Source organism: Malania oleifera, chromosome 7 (genome assembly GCF_029873635.1).
Source record: "Malania oleifera isolate guangnan ecotype guangnan chromosome 7, ASM2987363v1, whole genome shotgun sequence".
Lineage (NCBI taxonomy): Eukaryota > Viridiplantae > Streptophyta > Magnoliopsida > Santalales > Ximeniaceae > Malania > Malania oleifera.
Window position 1 is genome coordinate 2,225,154 of NC_080423.1, and position 21,613 is coordinate 2,246,766.

At 36.0% G+C, this 21,613-nt stretch overlaps 1 protein-coding gene across 2 annotated transcripts; it reads left to right on the forward strand.

Moving 5' to 3' along the window:
• Positions 1–913: 913 nt before the first annotated feature.
• LOC131160240 (diacylglycerol kinase 2) lies at positions 914–20,817 on the forward strand. Of its 2 annotated transcripts, XM_058115680.1 has the most exons (9): positions 914–1,124; positions 2,201–2,280; positions 2,420–3,415; positions 4,612–4,987; positions 5,065–5,141; positions 7,671–7,790; positions 7,875–8,039; positions 10,959–11,096; positions 20,261–20,817. In XM_058115680.1, the coding sequence occupies exons 3-9, from the start codon at positions 2,513–2,515 to the stop codon at positions 20,408–20,410; spliced, it is 1,929 nt and encodes a 642-aa protein (XP_057971663.1). In that variant the 5' UTR covers positions 914–1,124; positions 2,201–2,280; positions 2,420–2,512; the 3' UTR covers positions 20,411–20,817. The 2 variants fall into 2 exon arrangements, with proteins under 2 accessions (XP_057971663.1, XP_057971662.1); XM_058115679.1 differs by having other exon boundaries at positions 921–1,124; positions 2,201–3,415.
• Positions 20,818–21,613: the final 796 nt, after the last annotated feature.

A 21,613-nucleotide genomic window follows, 5' to 3' on the forward strand; every position in this document is an offset into this window, starting at 1 on the left:
TTTTTCAATGGAACCGAAAGATCTCAATTATGCTTTTGTATTTTGTAGTTATAAAAATAAATTATTTTCACAAATGTCTATAGATATTATGATCATATATATATATATATATATATATATATATATATATATGTATGATATAATCACATCAATTTATTTTTGTGAGATAGCATCGCTTCCAAGTTTTTAATCAAAAAATTATATGACAATGAATTTACAGGAAAAAATGTTCGCACCAAATACACTCAAGACTTTTATTTGGCATTGTCATATATATATATATATATATATATATATATATATTTAATCATTTTATATTTACAAATTGACATAGATTACTCGATAAAGAATATTTTATGATTAAGATTATCAAATATTGAATTTCTTTTTACATTATCATTTATTACTATATATTTGAGCTTATTTAAATAACAGATAAATATTTTTACACATTTTTATTTTGGTTACTTTTTTCTACACTCGCTTCTTTGAATAAAGTTTGATATTAATTATTTCAATTTTTTATACTTAATATGTTGATTTAACTCTAAAAATAGTCATCCCAACAATTTGGATATATATATTTTTCAAAAAATTGGTTGCAACATCGTATATTTATATTTTTAAATTTTATTATTTTTATAAGATAATGATAATTAAGAAGATAAAATAAAAATTATATATGACGTAGAGGATAATACGAATTAATAAAATAAAAAAATTTAAATTTTATAATAAAATAAAAATTAATAGATTATTAACAATATTTTTAAAAATATAACTAAAAATAGTTTGTATTTTCTTAATTAATTAATAATTAATCATAATAATAATAATAATAGAGATATTAAGATCACGGTTTACGGAGCGGGTTAGTCTATATTTTTTATTTCCATTTTTGCCATTGCAAATTCTCTATTATTTCATTTAGGTCACTACGTCCAACGATTTTCTCTCTCCATCTCTCAATTTTCCCTCCCTGTTTGATGAACGTAGCGACAAAATCTTCCCTCCACTCTCTCTCTCTGCTGGCACAGAATGGTTACTTCATTCAGAATCGATCAGATTGAACCAGTGCTAGACGCATCAAACGCCTTTCCGAGGTCGATTTCGTCGTCAGGAAGGTTCTGTGCGTCCTTTCCTTTGGTTCGCAATTTGTTTAAGCTACAAAGTTAGGGTTTTCAATCGTCACGACAATAAAGATTTAAGAAATCAAAGCAAAAAACGAAAAAAAGAAGCTGCAGTTTGAAGCTGTTTATCTCTTGATATACGCTAAAAGATTATCTCATTGTTATTTGGTTTTGATAATATACTTTTTTAGCTAACGAAGAATAAAAGAAGAAAGAAAGCCTGATGCAGTTTATTGTTTTGGACTGTATTATTTTCCGAATATTTGCTATTTCATCTTCGCCTCTGGATTTCTTGTGGGATTAAATGTGGTTGTGCTTCCTCTGCATTTTAAAGTGTTTGCTGAACTCTTGGGAGAATGTAGACACACAATTCAGGGTGTTTTTAATATGACATTGAGAAGAGGCACGTTGTATGTTTTGTAGTTAAGGACGGTAAAATTCCAGCAGGAGAATACTGTGGCGGGGAAGAACAGTATTGAATTCAAGGTTTTTGTTATTATTTCTAGTGTATTGGTGCTGGGAAGTTACTCAAGTTGATTGTATGTGTTGCATGTTATTCTACTAGTGGTGATTGTTTAAGTTTTTTCTTTTTTGTCTTCTTTTTGAGTGTTTCATAAACTGTGTAGCTTATTTTCACCTCTGTGGCTCTTGTGGTACCTACTTTCCTGAGTATCATCAATATCTATGTTGCTTGCAAATTTCAATGGCCAACAAAAAATGATGTAGCTTGTTAAGACCCATATTTGCAAGATTGATTATATATGCTCAGAATAAATTCTTGACTTGTCATAATCATATATTTATTATTATATGTGCATTAATTTTTGTTGGTTCCTTGTTTGTACCGTAGTTCATATATATATTTTGCACGTGGGCCAAAAAATCTAAATTAGCCAAAAAATTAATAATCTGTTAGTTACAGAGGCAGCTATATTTTGGCTTTTTATTATTGAGTTGCACTTTTCTCCCCCACTACCTGTTTAACTTTTCTGCTATTCTATTTGCATGTGTTGAATGATCATGTTTCTCTTTAATAGATATTAAATAATTTTTTTTTCCCTGGCGGTCAGGTTTAGTTCACAATTTGTTTGGTGCTGGATTTCAAATTGGAGGCTGTTTAAGGGATTTGAGAATGAAGATTGTGAACTAGGTTTATAATGTTTAATTTTGATATGTCAGTCCTGAATTTGATGACCAACTCAGATGCTTCTGGTCCCTTTGTTTTTGGATGGTTGGTCGCTGCATCATTTGGACTTCTAGCTATTTTATGTGCATTCTTTAAATGGCAGAGAAGGACATCACTTAAATGGGTTAAAGCTGCTGCTAGAGCAAAGAAAGAAGTGTGGAAGAAGCTAAAAGTTCCTTTGTCACATCACTTATGGATGGAGGATTTTACTTGTTGTGAACAGCCTTCCACATGCTGTGTTTGCTTGACGTCTTTGGTGTCTCCACAAACCTCAGGTACAAAATCAGCAGGGCAAAATCCTGTTCACCGTTGTTCTGTGTGTGGTGTAGCAACGCATTTCCGTTGTTCTCAGTTTGCAGCAAAGGATTGCAAGTGTGTAGCACAAGCTGGTTTTAGCCATGTTCAACACCACTGGTCAGAAAGATGGATCAACATGGGTGATAATCCTGAGATGTCTGCTTTCTGCTTATACTGTGATGAACCTTGCGGTGTTCCTTTTCTAGATGATTCTCCTTTGTGGCACTGTCTATGGTGTCAGCGCCTTGTACATGTTGAGTGCCATGCCAAAATGTCGAAAGAATCTGGTGATGTTTGTGATTTGGGTCCTCTTAGATGGGCTATCCTTTCTCCAATCTGTGTGAAAGAAATTAATGATGAATTTACTGGAGGTAGACTGCTGAGTTCTATGAGGGAAGAAATTATAACATCTTCTGTTTGTGGGCAGATTAGAAGAAGACGCCACAGGAGCAAACGTGGTAGTGCTTGTTCCATTAATGGTAGGTTACATGATGCTTCAGCAGCCAATACAGCCCTGGAGTATGTGCTTCATGGGCTTGTTGGTTTGAAGAAATCCAACAGTGAGAAAAATTATGACCAAATATTGAAGGAACATGACAGTGCGCTTGGTGTCAAGGGCACTCAAATTGTACCAATACAGAAAAAGGGTGGCGCTATTGTCTATGCTTGGGTAAAGAAGTACAAATTAGTGGACTTGCCTCATGATGCAAGACCTCTTCTAGTTTTCATCAATACCAAGAGTGGAGCTCAATATGGGCCCTCTCTCCGGAGGAGATTGAACATGCTTTTGAATCCTGTGCAGGTGAGTGTTTAAGTTCTATAGCTGCATAAATTGCTTATATGGGGACCAGTGATTCTCAGCCATAAAACAACTAATAGTTTAGTAATATTTTCTTATCTGCCTTAGTATTTAATAATATAAATACATAATTGCAATAAAACTGTTTGTTGATCTTCTGGTCTTGTATTTTACTAGGGCATATGATACCTTTACATATTTGCTGCTTTTGGCTGGCTAGATCATCGTGGACATTATACTTGCTTTCAACTAGGCACATTTTGTGTGTCGTGACTGCTAAGGAGTTAGGGCATATGTCTTCTGCATACATCTTGTTCAAAAAAGAACCTAGTACATCTGCTCACTCTCTCTCTCTCTCTCTCACACACACACACACACACACACACAGAAATTTTCTCCTTTCTCTCTTCCTCTTTTCCTCTTTTCTTACCATCTTACGTCCCATTTTTCTTCATTCCATTTTATTCTTTCTTGTCTGTATTACCATGAAGCTAAGAAAACACATCTGGGGAAATCTAGATGGAGAACAGAAGCCTCACAAGTGCAAGAGGATGACATCAGCATTTGCTAGGTTTGACATCAACATTTGACTTCATTAAAATTCCAGCTCGTGCGGCTTTCTGTGGAGAATATGAATCTAAATCTGTTTGATGGTTTGAATTTTTTTAGTCATGAAATCGAATTTTGGCCATATGTCACCTTTGTGTAATTTAAGTTTTTGATGAATTTGAATCAAGAGGGTCTGGGACTTGCTTCTCTTGATTTCTATGGTGGTTTGGTGCAGCAAGCCAACAGGAGTAATGGAATGTATTTTTGTTTTTGTGTGTTTATATATATTTATGCCAAGAGGCCTTTTGAATTTGCATGAGCTTTGCCAAGTAACCTAATTCTGTGCATATCGCTTTTGCTAGTATATATGCTATGTATACTCTAAACCATTTTTGCCAGTGGCAATGTTATGGCAATAGACCTCTGGTTGATTTCCTGTTCTTAATTACCTGTTTGACCATTTTCAGCTGCTTATACTTTGTTTTGCATCAGAAAAAAAGTTCACTTTTTCTGAAGAAGCATGTCTTGTTAAAATTTCTCAATTGATGTTTTCTGTGATAGTTCTGAATTCATTTGACATGTGTCTCATTACTTTTTCATATGATGGCTCATCTGGACATTCAACTAAGTGTTACTGTTTTCTTTTGCAGGTTTTTGAACTTAGTTCTACTCAAGGTCCAGAAGCCGGTTTGAAGTTGTTTAGCACTATGCAAAATTTTAGAGTTTTGGTCTGTGGTGGTGATGGTACTGTGGCTTGGGTCCTCGATGCGATTGAGCGACACAATTTTGAATCACCTCCATCTGTTGCTATTCTTCCTCTGGGCACAGGAAATGATTTATCAAGGGTTTTGCAATGGGGTAAGGGTCTGTCTATAGTCAAAGGGCAAGGTGGATTGAGCACAATTCTGCACGACTTAAACCATGCGGCAGTTACAATGCTGGATCGCTGGAAAGTTAATATCAGGGAGGAAAACTTGGACAGTGATTCAAATACAATGCAATCCAAGTTCATGATGAATTATTTAGGTGTTTTACGGAAGCCTTCTTTTGCTCTGGCCTTCTCCTAATTTGATTGACTCTGATAATTGAATTTACTTTGACAGGTATTGGATGTGATGCAAAGGTTGCCTATGAGTTTCATATGAGTCGGGAGGAGAATCCTGAGAAGTTCTATAATCAGGTAGCAATATTCTTTTAGCAGCTTCTGTTCTTAGTTATTCAACAGTCAGTAGTGAATGATTTAGCAAGTTCTGGTTTCTCCAAACTTTTCAATTTATAATGTGTTCATCTATTTAATTTTTCAATGTTCGTTTTTTTAGGAGTTTCGCAGCAGTTACTACGACAGAATTCGATAAAGAACTAATGACATGATTTTGGGATTTATATTCATTTTCTGTATTATATTTTTAAGTCATAATTTTGTCGGGGTGGGACATTATGATGGGGCATTATGGTGCTTGGTGGGTCATGGTTTAGTTTACATCAGTATTATATTCAGGTTAATGAAATGTTTCTCTCTTTTGCTTTCACACAGACACATCAGATATAACTGCAACTTGTATCTTTCAGAATGAGGAAATAAAAGGAGAAGGAAGAACAAAGAAGAATTCCCATAAAAAGCTATGACTGTTAATTTTGTGCTTAAAGCTCTTTTCTAGATCAGTTTCTAATCATTTTACTATGTTGCTAGATTCTATGAAGTTTAGGTGGGATTCAACCCGTTTTGTTTTGAGAATATTGTGGACTGGTCATCATTCTTTTCTTTCCTTGATTAGGGAGATTTGGAGTGAGCATTTTGTGAAGGGGTGGGAGGGTTTTAAGTTTATGAAAAAAAAAAATCTCAAGACTGAAAGCGGTTTTGAAGAAGTTAAATTTATAAGCTCTTATTAGAGAATTGGAGTTTAGGGAGGGGGAGGTCATTAGAGATGTTCTGTACTTCTGTTAATTGTTGAAGAGTAAGCCCCCCATTTGGTTTGCAGAATCAGATCAGGAATGGAATCACATTCTTGCGTTTGGTTTGTCGAATCAGGATTCTGCCTGGAATACTAAGTCCATCGCTAGGGGGAATTGTGGTTCCTATCCAAATGGACTAGAATCATTTCTCATTCCATGGAATCAACCCATTCCCCATAATACCCTCTCATCTCCATTTCTTCTTCTTCTTCTTCTTCTTCTCCCTATTGTCCTAACTCACTGTTGCCACTGTAGTAAGCCCACCTCTGCTGTGAGCCTTCGGCACCACCGTGATCCCTAGCCTTCGTAAGCCCTTGCTGCTGTTGTGAGTCGACGCCACTGCTGTGAGCCCTAGCTACTGTAAGTCTTCTTCCACCGTTGCTATCGAAAGGCTCTGTGGCTAGCTTCTTCTCCAATTACTCCATTTTTTCATGTGAGTAACCAAAACAGCGACGACATCTCCAGCGATGTTGCTTCCCAAATATCCTTACCCATCTGGACTCCCATTCCCCTCCCCATTTCAAACCTTGAATCCTCAGTTGTGGTTGAAACTGGCAGCCATGGTCAAAACTGGCAGCCGTGGTTAGAACAACAGGTTTCTCAAACAGATTACCATAAAGAAATTTTGAAGCAAAAAATAAAACCAAAATCAAAATATTGATTTTAAAACTTCAAAGGGTATTTTTGGAAAGTATCTTGTTCTGTAATTGTTCCATTCCCATGTCTATTCTGTGTGAGTATCCAAATGCAGTAATGGAATTTTTATGTTGATTCCATTCCCACTCTCATTCCATTCTTATGTCTTTTTATTCTACAAACCAAATGGGGGGTAAGAGGCAGTTCCGTTTTGGAAAACAATTTTCATTTTTCTTTTTTAATTTTTCAAAAAATTATAAAAATTTGGCTTATTTTTCAGTTTTCTAAGATTTTTATTTAGAAGGTAGAAAATAAAGGGGTTGTTTAGTTGTACAAAACAATTTTCATTTTTCATTTCTAGATTCCAAAAATAATTACAAAATTGACACCTTGTTTTTCAATTTTCCAAAAATTATATAAGAAATAAAAAATCTATGAAACGATAAAAAGATGTTTTAAAACTTTTTTTTATACAAATTTATAAATTGTAAACAAGGTTGGCATTTTTTATTCTTTTTATTTTTTTTAAATTCAAATGCTGCAAAACAAAAAAATAAATATTTTTTTTTTTGGAAAACTAAAATAGAAAATGGAAACTGTTTTCCAAATGGTTTAAAAACCGGAACTGGTCATCGACTCGGAAAAGGCACTGGGTTGGTCAGACCAGTGGCATCATCATGCCATGCCATATATATATATATATATATATATATATATATGTACACATATATTATATAGATCAACATTCAACAATAATATTATAAACCAGTGATCACATTCCTTTATTAGTTATTTAGAGTCAAAATTAACAACTAAGACATTCTGGATAATATTTATGGGTCTGTTTAGTTTTGGAAAGCAGCTTTTACTTTTTATTTCAGTTTTCCAGGAAAATTACAATGAAGTTAGCTAATTTTTCATTTTTACAATATTTTTTCCTTTACTTTTTTCTTTAGATAGTTTAGGCATTTTTACTCTTGGTTTAGATTTTAAAACAACTTGTGCTTTTTAAATTGTTTGGAGTTTTGAAATTCTTCAACTAAATAGTTTAAAGAGCTGCTTGTTTGTTTGGATCTGCTTTATGTGCTTCTGGAATTGATTACTAAAATTGCATGAACAGTTTGTGAATAAGCTGTGGTATGCCAAAGAAGGTGCGCGGGATATAATGGACCGAACTTGTGCCGACTTACCATGGCAAGTCTGGCTTGAAGTTGATGGGAGAGACGTTGAGATTCCAAAGGTTCATGACAAATTACAGCCTATTACTGATTATATTACTTTTTCCCTCACCTTCTGATGTTGTCCTGCATAATTTTTATTCCAGGATGTTGAAGGTTTAATTGTGCTTAATATTAGCAGCTATATGGGTGGGGTAGATCTTTGGCAGAATGATTATGATCATGATGATGATTTTGATCTCCAGTCTATACACGATAAGATGCTTGAGGTTGTATGCATTTGTGGTGCATGGCACCTAGGCAAATTGCAGGTTTGAAATTATTGCATGCTTGTACTCTACTTGCACCTTTTGTTTGTATCCTCTCTCCTCCCCCCCCCCCCCCCCTCTTCTTTTTTAATTACTAAGCAAATATATGAAGAAAGATTAAAGAGAGGCACAACCTAGGAGAGGATGAAAGATATTCACGGCAGGAAAACAAAATAAAGCAAGAAAAAAACGAAAAAAGGAAATAAAAGCAAAAACTAACAAACCATAATTTGTTTGTCCTGTTTTTAATTGTCGTTGTTTTAGTCATTCTTGGAGGAATACTGGAAAAAAAAAAAATATCAAACATGATGGTCAAGTTAGCACTAGTAGATTTTGATACCCTGCCTTTATTGTGGAAGGAGATTGAAGGAGTAATACATGCAGTTAATGCAGGTTTAGTAAAATGGAAAATTGGTTTGGGCATTTTGTGTCAACATAGAATATTGTTAAAATTTGATGGAAGGTTGGCTGACGGACTAGCTGTGTTATATGGATTTGAGTGTTATGCAACTAAGAAGTATCCAAAAAGTAAAAGTTGCAGAAAAGAGAATGCTAAAATGGATAAGGGGTGTAATTCTAAAAAATAAACTAAGGGATAACTAAGGAATAGACAAATCCGTGGGAAGCAAGGCGCAGAGCACCTGTAAAAGACAAGGGAGAGGAGATTATAAGGGAGATATGGTTAAAATGGTTTGGGCACTTGAACAAGATTCCAAGAGCTCTTTTTTTAACCTAGTTGATCATTTACTGAATTCCTTCTTTGTGATGTGAGTGAAAGTCCATACAGAAGCTTCCCTATGCCTGACTAAAGATCTATAGTTCTTTATTGAATAGATTTCTCTGGGTGCTAGAGATGGCCACTGTATGTTGATATCAAAAGATGGCTTCAAGACCTAAATTACCTGTGTTTTATAGGATGTAAAACTGAACTCAAGCTTCAAGACTCCAAACAATATTTTTCTTGGGTTATTTGGTTTTTGGACTTTTAGGGGTTCCACTGGCAACAGATTAGCTGGAGCTAAAGGAACTTGTTTCGACACATTGCTTGGATTATTTCTTTATTTTATTTTTTATTTTTTGAATTCATTCAGAAGGCAAGAAAATGAAATTTGGTGAATGTGGTTTCAGGCATTCAAATGAAGGCATATTTGTCACTATAGAGTATATAATTTTTTCCAGCTAAAACCATCCACATGATGGCAATAGTTTTATTTCCTGAGGCAAAACTATACGATGGTTGTATACATGAAAAAATATTGATATCACCAGGGACTACTTTTGATTCCAAAGTGTTCTAAAGCAATATTCTATTGCTCTTATCAGTATCAATGTTTTTGGAGATGATTTTTTACATATTATGCATGCATGAATTATGCATGTGCAGTAACTTTAGTGAGCCAACTGAGATATGTATGCATGCATATCACAGTAAGTTCAGAAAAGCTACCATCTTGATGGATTGTTGTAGTTGCATGGTATCATATAAATTGGGATAATTGCTGCATGGATTGCTGTAGTTGCATGGTATCATATAAATTGGGATAATTGTTGTATGTTGTAATTTTAAAGCATTATATGCATATTTGGCCGAATAAAACTACTTGAGTAAATGGCAGAATCAAATCAGATTCAAATCAAACTAAAGATGTTAAGCATCACAAACATTTTATTCGTTAGGGTAATTGCATTTTGATTCCGTTATCATTTGTATTGCACAAAACAAAGTATAATTTGTATAAAATAAAAGATAAAATAAATTGATGGGAAGTAAAGTAAATGTAGACCAAAAAGTTCATCTTATTTTAAAATCCAGACCTGATCGACCAGCCTGACTAGAACCAGCCACCTGTCCGGTCCATGTGAATGATGTGATCCCTGAAACCTGTAAATTGACAGAAACGATAGAAAAAAGGGGTCGACCCCATGAGATTATAAAAACAAAAAATTGTTTTTTTAGAGGCACAGGCAGCTTAGTATCTCCTCTAAAGGTAGACCACCAGCTCACCATCCTCCTTGCAGCTCACCTTACTTCAGCAGCAGAGCACCATCGACCATTGTCCTCCTGCACCAATGGTGCAGAAGCCTCCTCTGGCGGCGGTACAGCAGTCTACTTTGGCTGTCAACTAAATCCTTAGGCTTCCTCCTCCCCTTAAATATTTATTAAGGATCCTTTGTATTGATTTGCTTCCAGAAATATCAGGAGAGGTTGATATGATGATTTTAACCATTTAATTTAAGAATAGAAATAATTTAATAATTTACGCAATTTCTTTTTTAGCTTTTATTAAGAAGTGGAAAATGTGAATAGGTGCATAAATGGAAACTACTTTCCATTAATTTTAGTTTAAATTTCAAATTTTAAACTTTAGAACTAAAATCTATATGCTCTAGATTATATTCGCACACTTAAGCTTTAATGATTTTATATAAAATATATGACTAGTTTTATTTTTACATTATATATATGTATGTTTTTGTGTGTGTGTGTGTGTGTGTGACATCAATGGTTCAACCACTGGGTTGACCTATTGGTTCCGGTCGGACCAACCCCATGGCTTCACCAGGTTTTTCACGGGTCTGGTTTTTAGAACCATGGTATAAGAGGATTTGAGAATCTGTACTTTCATAGAATTAGAACAGACATGCACAGCAGCACAGGGAATGCAGGCTCGCGAACACATGGCCCTTACACTGACGAGCTCTTTATACATAGTACTTAAACTAATTCCCTCGGCAAAATCTATGAAATTAGAATGTAGGAAATGTGTTTACCTTTTGGTTTAAGCAAATGAGATCAAAACAATTATTTTTACCGAGATTTTTGTCCCTTTTTGTACTTAGTTCCTTTGAAGATCTATGTTATCTACTTTTGTAGAGCAATGTGGATATAAATTTAATAATGTTGCTGACTCTGTTGTGCAGGTTGGGCTTTCACAAGCCAGGAGGTTAGCTCAAGGAAGAACAATAAGAATTCATGCTTCTAGTCCTTTCCCAGTTCAAATAGATGGGGAACCATTTATCCTGCAGCCTGGCTCTTTAGAAATAACACATCATGGGCAGGTATTATATCCTTGGTTTATTAATGATATCTTCTTTTGTTATCCAAAAAAAAATATATATATATCCTTGGTTTATGATAAGTTGGTAACATGCTTTGATTCACATATGAACGTAATGAAGCATGCACTGCCCATAATGGGTACTATCCTATGTGAGACTTCACATGCTGTTAATGTAACCTGAACTAACTTAAACTTTGAAAGAGTTAACACTGTACCAACAGCTCAATGACTAGGAGGAAGAATGATCATAAAATAAACTAATACAATTGTGATAACTTTGGAGCTGCACTGAAGTTTTCTAAGAAAAATGTGCATTAGTTTTCAAAAAGTTAGTGCAAAGCTAAAAGTCAAGGCAATAGACTAACTTTATTTTCCTTTTAAAAAGCGATAGGGACCTCCTATTTTTACTGAGTACTTATTTTCCTTGACACTTTATTTTGGGGCACTTATTAGTTATTACCTCTTCTGGTATTAGGCTGTTCATGATAAAGATGGAACACAGTGCTGTCATCTTTGTTTATTTTTTTGAAATACCTTATATACACTTTCAAAATTTTAATAATATTTTATTTAACTCTGTTCCTCATCTTTCTTTGCAGTTATTTCTCCCTCCTTAAGTATCTCTCTCTCTCTCTCTCTCTCTCTGCCTCAAGCTCAAACTCTGCCGTCATCTGAAAACACAAAATAATTTCTACATTATTCTATAAACTTATATTTACCTATTCTGGGAAATTAAACACAATGGGAGAGGGAGAGAGGAGTTTCAAATGGTTCCAACCACACTATTTCTAGAAGCTCATAAATCCAAATTCCCCAAAAACTGGTCCCCCACTGATCACCTCATCCACCTCTACACTTAACCATTGTACCATCAAAACCACCTCTTCAACTTGTGCCAATTGCATGCTTTGCTGATTAACAACATTGATTGCAAGCTTCTCCATAAAGAACTGTTATCATCCCATAAACTGTTTCATTGTTGTGAGAATCTGAAAGCTTTCTCTTAAAGCCAAGTCTGCTATTTGGAGGTCTCCCATCTAGCGAACTAATTTGTGCTCCACTCTTTGAGAAAGCAAAGGTGTAACATGAGGCGTAAGCGTTTTGGGAATTTAATTTTTTATAAAAAATATACATAAATAAATTATAAATATTAAACTTTATATAAAATTTATTATATAGTTTTAGACCCTTAATAACTTAAAGTGAGGCTAAAGTCAGAATTTCAAGTTCAAATCTCAGCATATGTGTGCTTTTCTTGGTTAAAAAGAGCCATGTGTCCCTAACATATATACATAATTACATATATATAAACTCCACAGCAGATCCCAGTCCCACATCTCTCCAGTCTTTTGTATCTCTTGACTCTCGTCTCTCAGCATCTCTTGTCTCTCTCTCTCTCTCTCCTCGCTTTCTTCTCAGACCTTGTGATCTCTTTCTGCCGAACAATCTCCAAATTCAATGGGAAAGAGGTCATGCAGTGGAAGATAGGTCCTTGAACAGTTGTTGCTACCCACGGAATGAAAGAGCGATAATGAAGATGAGAGAAGACACTGGAGATTCGGAGGTCTGAAGCACTTCAAGTGTTGATGATCTTTCAGGTCCTTGACATGGAGAGAGATCACCCAAGAAGATGAAGTTGCTAGAGTAGGAAGATTTGGAGTCGATTGATCATCTGAAACGTTGTTGAAGGTTGTGAGAGATGATTGTTTGTTAATGGAGGCTTTGTGATTTGAAGAATCTCAACAAATGAATGAGCAAGAACCCTAATATTTTCATTCTGTACACAATCTATAATGTGTATGCATCTCTGGTAAAGGTGTGAAAGGCATGCTTTTTGGGTCAAAGCATACGCCTAGTGCGAGAAGGCGCACGCTTTTGGAGATTTTCGCTTTATAATTGCGCCTTGGTGCATTTTGGATAGAAAAAGCATTGAGGTGCTCCTTAAGGCGCACCCTAATAACGCCTTTTAGAAAACCGTTGTGCACCAATTACGTCTTCAAGTTTTCTGCTATTCTTCTCCCCTGATTTTTTTACCCCCTGTGAAAGACCTCAAAAAGAGTAGGAAAAAACACCATTGGTCCTAAGCATTAGAGGTGACGGAATGAGCACTCTGTAATTACTATATCAAGCTGCTGGAAAAAGAAGATTATTATTTGTTAATTAATGCTTTTAAGGAGTTAAGATTGCTGCATGCGTGAGTTGGAGTGCCCAGCATGAGCTGTGTGTGTCTGGCAACGGGTCTAAATGATTCAGGGAGAATTTTTGTTTGTGCATGTGTTTTGTTTTGTGGGGTGGGTGGGGGAGGTTGTGGGGACCTGTGTGCTGTTTGGATCAGGTGAGTTCACGAGAGTTGCTTCTGTATGCATGATTGAACCTCATGGAGAATTTGATAATCTTTCCCCCTACCCTATATTCTCCTAATGACTTAGTGCTAGGGAAATTGACTATGCCTCTTTAGGGGGATAACAAGAAAGGATATGTGAACCAGACAATATAGGGCTGTGCTAGTGTCATCCTTTTGTGCCAACCAATCTACTGCTGAGCTTGCAGAACTTGAATGCAAGATTATTACCTTGACGATAGTAGGATCCATATATCCCTTGAAAAAGTAAGGAATTCTGAGGAGCAAGGAGCCTGTTGTCAACGCTATGGACCATATTTCAATATTTAGCGCTGGGTAAATCTTGTTCAATCTTGTGCTCTTCTTGGGCCTTTATTTTCTGTTGAAACATGACAGGTTTGCTCTTTTTTGCATTACATGGACCAATGTCATAAATGACCTTCATCTTCTTTTATATTTTTGCTGGCTCTCTCATTTTATCACATATAATGTTTCATAATATGCATTTAGTAATCTATTCAATATGTACCAAGTAATTTAATGCTTCTTGTCTTATGCCTAATTTTAATAAATATCCTTGTTGTAGCAGTGTTGTCCTATAATTTTTCTGTTCTGGACTTGCATAAACAGTGAAGATGGTTTATAGCAGTTCAAATTTTATAGTTTGCAACTCTCCTAAGTTAATTGGGGCAACCAATAAAAATTGTAGAATGATATTAATACTATACAAAAAGAATAAATATATTAAGTAAAAAATAAAAATATATGGCAACAAATAATAGCTGGTTGTTATATATGGAGAAGAGAAATGTAGATTTTGACTAATCATAGCTAGAATGGGTAAAATAAACAATTCTCATGAGCATCAGAATTGATAATTAACAACAGGTAAATATTATTCAGCATCTCTTTGGGCGTTGGCTGCTTTAATAGTATATGTGATGCAGGGGCAGCATCAAGGTTCTGCAGCCATGGAGAAATTAGAAGGAAGGGGAGGGGAGGAGAGAGGAGATACAAGGGGAAAATTCACGTTCAATTCAATTCACATTCATCAATAGCTGCCTAAAACATGGCTTTTACACACTATTTATAAGAAAACCTCTAAACGTATGAAATTACACATATACCTCTAAAACTACATTACATTACATTACAACCATACCCCTAGAATACACAATTACTACAAACAAGCTCCCAACATACATAATCCTAGTACAAGACACTACACACATATACTTAAACAACTAAATAACTAAGCACATTTGGGTTTTAGACCCAATAAACCATTCACCCTATTCTTTGGCATAGGCCTCCTAATTGGGTCGAAATGATCCATCCAAATAGCTGCTTCTCGTCCTACATCAATTCCCTCCTTCCAGAAAGAACTCGACTCCGTCGAGTTAGGGAAAGTACTAAGGAGTCCATCACCATGAATAGAGTCATCTCGTTTCATAAGAAAGGAACCAGAAGTATGCCTCAACTTGGTCAATGGAAGAATTCGTGATTACATCAACTTATACTTCTTTTTGTTAAAGGAGAGAATAAGAATTCTCATAATGCTTCACCTTCCTATCAAATAACCATGGTCGGCCCAAAAGAATGTGACAAATTTTGAGAGCAAGGATATCACATTGCATTGTCTCCATAATGAAACCAATCTTGAAGGTAAGTAAGCAGCGGTCATGGACCTTCAAGTTGGTATTATTCACCCAAGCAATTTTGTATGGTTCGGGATGAGGCTCAACTTCCAAATTTAACTTCTTCACAACTTCTTTAGAAACTACATTTGTGCTACTACCAGGATCAATAGCCAAAGTACAAAGCTGTTTTTGACATATCACTTGAGTTTGAAAGATGTTGGTCCGCCTCCAATCTTTTGTCTCTTTAACCTTGTGGGAAGAGAGCATATGTCGAAGCACTAAATAGGTTCTCAAATTTCCATCATCATCTAAGTCACTTGGAATTTCTATTTCAGCTTCAACTAGTTGAGTATCATCATCTTCATCTTCTTTTCTGCAACAGCCATGAATTGGTTAGGACATTGTGCAGTTCGATGTCCAAAACCTTGACATTTAAAGCATTTGAGTGATGGTTGGCTCTTAGAAGTTGTTCCACAATGAGCAGGAGTCTTCTAAGAGCTATTAATCTGAACACCTTTACACAATTGCTCAACTGTTTTCTCTCGTACTACTCCACTAGTACTCTTCTCAAGCCAAACGGCTGATGTAGCTCTAGGAGAATTGCGTTGCATGTCCTCCTCAATCTGAGTGGCAACCTGTGCTTCATCCCCAACTGTGATGAGATGACATGCAGCAAGTTTGGAGGCAATAGTTGGCTTCAACCCTTTTCTGTACAAAGCTATCGTAACGTCCTCTTTCCATTCTATATTGCAGGAGTAGCCAAGTGGTGAATCTACTAGTATACTCCACTGTCTTTACTTCTTTCTTCAAATCAAAGAGCTGGAGATGAACACGTTGCTGATAATTGGATGGCGCAAATTGCTCCTGCATGGCTCGCTTCAACTCATCCCATGTTGTAATCTCATCAAATCTCCTTCTTCTAAAGATTTCCCTTTGTTTAATCCACCAAATTCGAGCAGTTTCCTTCAATTTTGATTCAGCAAAGTTCAACTTTTTAGCCTCATTTATGTCATGCCATCGGAAATAGTACTCCAAAGAATATACATCGAATCATCAAATTCATCAGGAGAACCATCACCATTAAAATCTGAGACTTCTAGTTTAATCCCCTTAAATGATTATTTCGGCCTTGACCCAACTCAAAAGCATGAGGGACAGCAGCTATTCCTCCATCTTGTTTGGTAGGAAATTCTGTGGGCTTTTTACCTAAGGCTGTAACTTCGGTTGTTAGCCTATTCAAAGCAACAGTAATAGTCTTCAAAGCATTTTCCATATTTTGTAACCTACTGGATAACAACTCCACCTTTGCAGGCAATTCAACATTGGTCACCATGATGCACTTATATGAAGCAAATCACAGACTTCACTTTCAATTATTTAAGAATAATCTTCAAGTCTCCTTTAATCTTGAGTATCATGCAAAAAGAAACAAATTCACTTTAAAAACTCACAAATAGCAGCAATAAAACCTGACTTTTGATGCTGGCAGCGACAATTTCTAGGGTTTTGTGCCAAATTATCACGATTGCTTATAGTGAGGCAAAATATCATGCTGCAAATGAAAATATCACGAGAAAGCACCAATTTCTTGTGGCTGGGAACCAATTTCTTGCAATTCTGGCAGCAGGAGGGAAGTCCGGCAGAATTCCACTTGCAGTCACTGGTGCATGGGGTGCGTGAGTCGCTGATGGTGATTTTATGGTGTTGATTTTCTGTTGAGTGGTAGATCGAAGGGTGGTGAGTCGAATGGTGGTGGTGATGGTGTGTCAAGAAAAATTCCAGCAATGGTAGATCTTGAAGGAAACAGCGGCTGGAGAACTTCAGGTGGAGCGTGGGGCTTCACAGCTGGTAGGTTGGTGATGAAATTTTGAGGGGAAAGGTTTCGGGGGGTTCCGTTTTTGGTGGTATGGGTGGTGTTGCAGGATGGTGGCTGGGAAATGGTGTTTGAAGAAACGGGGACATGGCTGGAATTTTCTGAAAAGTTCTGAAACTGCTGAACTGCTTTTGTTTTTTTTTTTTTAAATTGAAATTTCAGAAAGAAAATGATGAGACGAGAGAGTAACAGAGAAGAATAGATTAGTGGAGAGATTGGAAGATGATGAAGAAGAAGAAAAGAAGAAGATGGAAGAAACAGAGAGATTAATTGCTAGACAGAGACTGCTGCAAGTAGAGGAGACAGCAACAGAATTTAGAAATCAGAGGGTTGAGAGAATTATGGGTGAGAATTAAGAGAAGAAGAAGAGAACAGACAAGAAGAAGAGGACAGACTGCTGCTGGGCAGCGGGGAATTATGGACAGAACAGGAGATCAGAAACAGAGAAGAAAGAAGAAGAAAAGGAAGAAGAGGAAGAGAAGAGGAGAAGAGGAGAAGAGTGAGGGAGAATGGGTGGACTGAAATGGAAGAATGTAGATCGAAGTTGGGCTCTGATACCAAATGATGCAGGGGCAGCATCAAGGTTCTGCAGCCATGGAGAAATTAGGAGATGGGAAGAAGGGAGGAGAGAGGGGAGATACAAGGGGAGAATTCATGTTCAATTCAATTCACATTCATCAATAACTGCCTACAACATGGCTTTCACACATTATTTATAAGAAAGCCTCTAAACATATGAAATTACACACATACCCCTAAAACTAAATTACATTACAAACATACCCCTAGAATACATAATTAATACAAACAAGCCCCCAACATAAATAATCTAATACAAGCAACTACACACACAAACAACTAAATAACTAAGCACATTTGGGTTTTGGACCCAATAAACCATTCACCCTATTCTTTGACGTAGGCCTCCTAATTGGGTTGAAACCTAATTGGGTTGAAATGATCCATCCAAATAGCTGCTTCTCGTCCTACATCAATGTGTCTTAAAGATGTCCAATGGGACTGGAAGGTTTTATTGTTTTTATTTCTCATTTTTAGAGTTTCTGATCCTGGTCATTGTATATTCTGCTTAATGAAGTGTTTTTTTCCCATTAAAAAACAGGTAAAATATAATGGTTAGTAATGTTTTGATTGTCTACCTGTATTGTGGATCATTTGGTGATGATGTTGTCGCACTTATGGGGGAGAGATGGTGGCTATTAAGAGATGCAAAGTAGGATTATCTCTCTCTCTCTCTCTCTCTCTCTGTTTATTGTGAATTGCCACACAGCGACAGCGTCCTCACCAGATCCATAGTATAGCTACACAAAGTCAAAGCACCATCAATCATAATATTTTTACCCATTGTTTTAATTTGTTAATTTATGGGGGAGAGAGACGTGTGGCAAAAAACAGCTTTTGATGTCCTAGACATTGAATATGTATATTTTATGATTCCATTCATTCAACCTAGGTTTGTAAGCTACATTTATACTAATAAATTCTGTATTCATAACAGTGGAGGATGATCATAGTAGTGGATGGTTTGGGTATTTCTTGGTTATTGCAATCCATGTTTTTAAATGATAGGCTTGCTTGGACAGACAAATTTATGCTTCTCCATCTAATTAGAGCCCTGTAGTTCCTACACCCCTATACAGGCTTCTGTACTGTCTTTTGAAGGTAAAATCACCTCCTTTAAGTGCTTTGCTTGGTTGGTTAGGCTGTTGTCTCTCAATTTCATACCTATTGCAAGCAGGCTTGGCTTTTACATTTTTTTTTCATTCCATTTTTCTTATTCCAACTTATGTAAGACTTCATCCTAGATAAATTTGCTTTGTACCTAAATTCCAGGCATTCAGCGGTACTTCTGGTATTTTAAATGCAAACAACGTCCTCACAGTATAACTAGGGGGTGTGGTGGATTTGTTATCTAAAACATACGTCTCAATTATTTTTATACCGGTCATAGCTTCACCATAGTTGCTCTCCATTTTTATTGAATTATTTGATATTTGGTACCATCAACTCACTGTTTTCTTTCTAATTTACGTAAATGAAGTTATGCTAAGGATCTTCTTCTACTTCCATAAATTGTTTCCTTAGATGCATGTAGCTTGAAACTAAATTGATTGCTTCATGCACATCTTTGCTCAATGACAGAAGTGCCTGATAATAATGTTTAGTGTGAGTTTGAATGTCTGCAGTGGACATCAATATTTAAACAATGACTGTGCATTTTCTTGGTCTTTTTGATTGTTTTTAAGACTGCTGTTTTGTAGGGTAATATGTACTAGTGTAATTATTTGCTCTGGGGCTCGGGGGAGTGGGTGGTGGATTGTTGAATGAGGCTAGATAGCCTTGTGACTGTTTTTGCTGGTAAGATTATCAATGAACTTACAGTAGTGGACATGAATAGGCATGGATAAGATTAGTCGAAGACTTTGTGTACCCGGGTATAATTCTGGCATGTCCACGCTGTTTTCTTAAGTGATGAAGTGAGGTAAGCAATTTCTTGCGCAAGTGCAAGAAATGAGGATAATTTCTCTTCTGCCATATGCATCCAAACCTCAAATACTCTCCGCTTGAGGCTTTTATTCCTTTATTTTTTATTTTAATTTTAATTTTTAAAGCTTATTCTCTTTGTATATTACTATCATCCTTGGTTTACCAGTTCCTTGGTCATAATTCTTGTCTCTGACTTGGTTTTCATTCAGCATTTCCTACACAATTTTCTTCCACATTTAGTTATTTGTTGATGGATGGAAACAAACCACAATCTGCCATAGAAACAGGGAAGGTAGTGCCCATGATCAGGTGATCCCTAGGATAGCTTGAGTTTCAAGCACATTGGCCATGATACCCCATAAAATCTGCTTTTATGTTATCTTCTCTGAAGATTGTAATCTATCTTGGTATCCATATTGACCTCTTTAAGCATTCTATAGCTATTCACCAATTCTCCTTTTCTTAAAATATTGTCACTCTCACTGTGGTGCATTTCACATGGTCTTTGACTGTGTGTTATACCCATGTCTTTGCCGCCACATCCAATTTCTTGTGCCTCTGTGCCCTGGTTACAAACAGAGGCAATCATTCACCTTAATTCTTTCATGCAAGTGATTTTATCATAATTTAGTTTGTTATGGAATGTATGGCCATAGTTATTGTAGTAATACTTAAACCCTCACATTTCAAGTAAAATCTATCTAGTTGCATTCATGATTATTTTGTTTTGTTTTTCTTTTCGGTGTTTTGTTGTTTAGTAAGACTGATTTTGGGTGTTGCATTTGGCACTTTGGTTCGATCAGGTGTTTATGTTGAGGAGGGCGTCGGAGGAGCCCAGAGGTCATGCGGCTGCAATTGTGACAGAGGTCTTGGTTGATGCCGAGTGCAAAGCTATCATTGATGCGTCTCAAAAGAAATTACTTCTCCAGCAGATGGCCCTTCATCTATCTTGATTTTAGTACTTCCCCTTCCCGCCCTTGTTGCCCCACTCTGTTGGTTTCCACGTTTGGCTACTTTAGATGCTCGCCCAGAAAAACAGAGGAAAAAATAAAAAGAAAGAACAGGAAAAAAGATGCTTGCACATTTCTTTTTGCCATTTTTTTGGGGGTGGGGGGTTTCAAACTGATTTTTCTGGGGGCAGTCTGTAAATCCATGACAGGTTTATCAATATAGGGGAGAGAGAAAATATGTAAGCATATGCTGCAACGAATGAATTTTTGGGTTTGCTGCTCAGAGAATTGGATGAAATTTTTTTAACATTTTTATGTCATTGTATGTACAAAGAGCAAAAGGTTGATTTTTTGAAGTTCTATTTGATTGCTTTAAAATAATACAAGAGTTCTAAGGAGGATTGTGGAAATTTTGAATCATTAGAAGTTCATATTTTTTTGCTTAACCTTGTATGAGATTAGATTTTTTTTTTGTTTACAAATATATATGAACACATTATGTCGACACGAGCCTTCTTCATTGGCACTATTTTCTCAGCTTCATAGCATTGAAATGAACATCTCAATCCCATGTTAAGAAAAAATGAATTTGCCCTTCTGTTTTTCCTTTGGATAATTTTCTAAATACTGCATCATCTTATGACAATCGTTTCTTTTGATCAGTCAGAACTTTGTGCAAGTGTTTTCAACAAGCACTCTGGTTCAGCGTCACCTTCATATATAAATCATCTTCCTCATACTGAATGCCACTTTCCTTGAGTTAGAGTTTCATGGAATTGCAACAAATTGAAGAGTTACTTCCAAGTGCAGAAATAGCAAATGATTTATTTCTCCAAGAGATAAATTAAGATGATCATCAGGAGGAATAATACAACATCATGTGTAAGTGCTTTGAGATATGTTGTTACATAACCTAAGTCCAAGCAACATGGGATGCAACAACACTACCCCTTCGGATGGGGAAGAAGCCATTCATGGCAGATTCACATAGTGAGGTTGAAATCTTTGCTAAGGGAATCAAAGAACAGTCGGGCAACCCAAAAAGGAAAAACCAAGAAAGAAGTGAAGAGAATTTCTTAAACACATGCACCCACAAACACCCATGCACAAATACCCAGAATTGCAACATTCAGCAACTGCTGTTGGATCAAATTAAAGTTATACCTAATGGTAAGAGTGATATTCTGAGTGCCACTATTTTTTTTT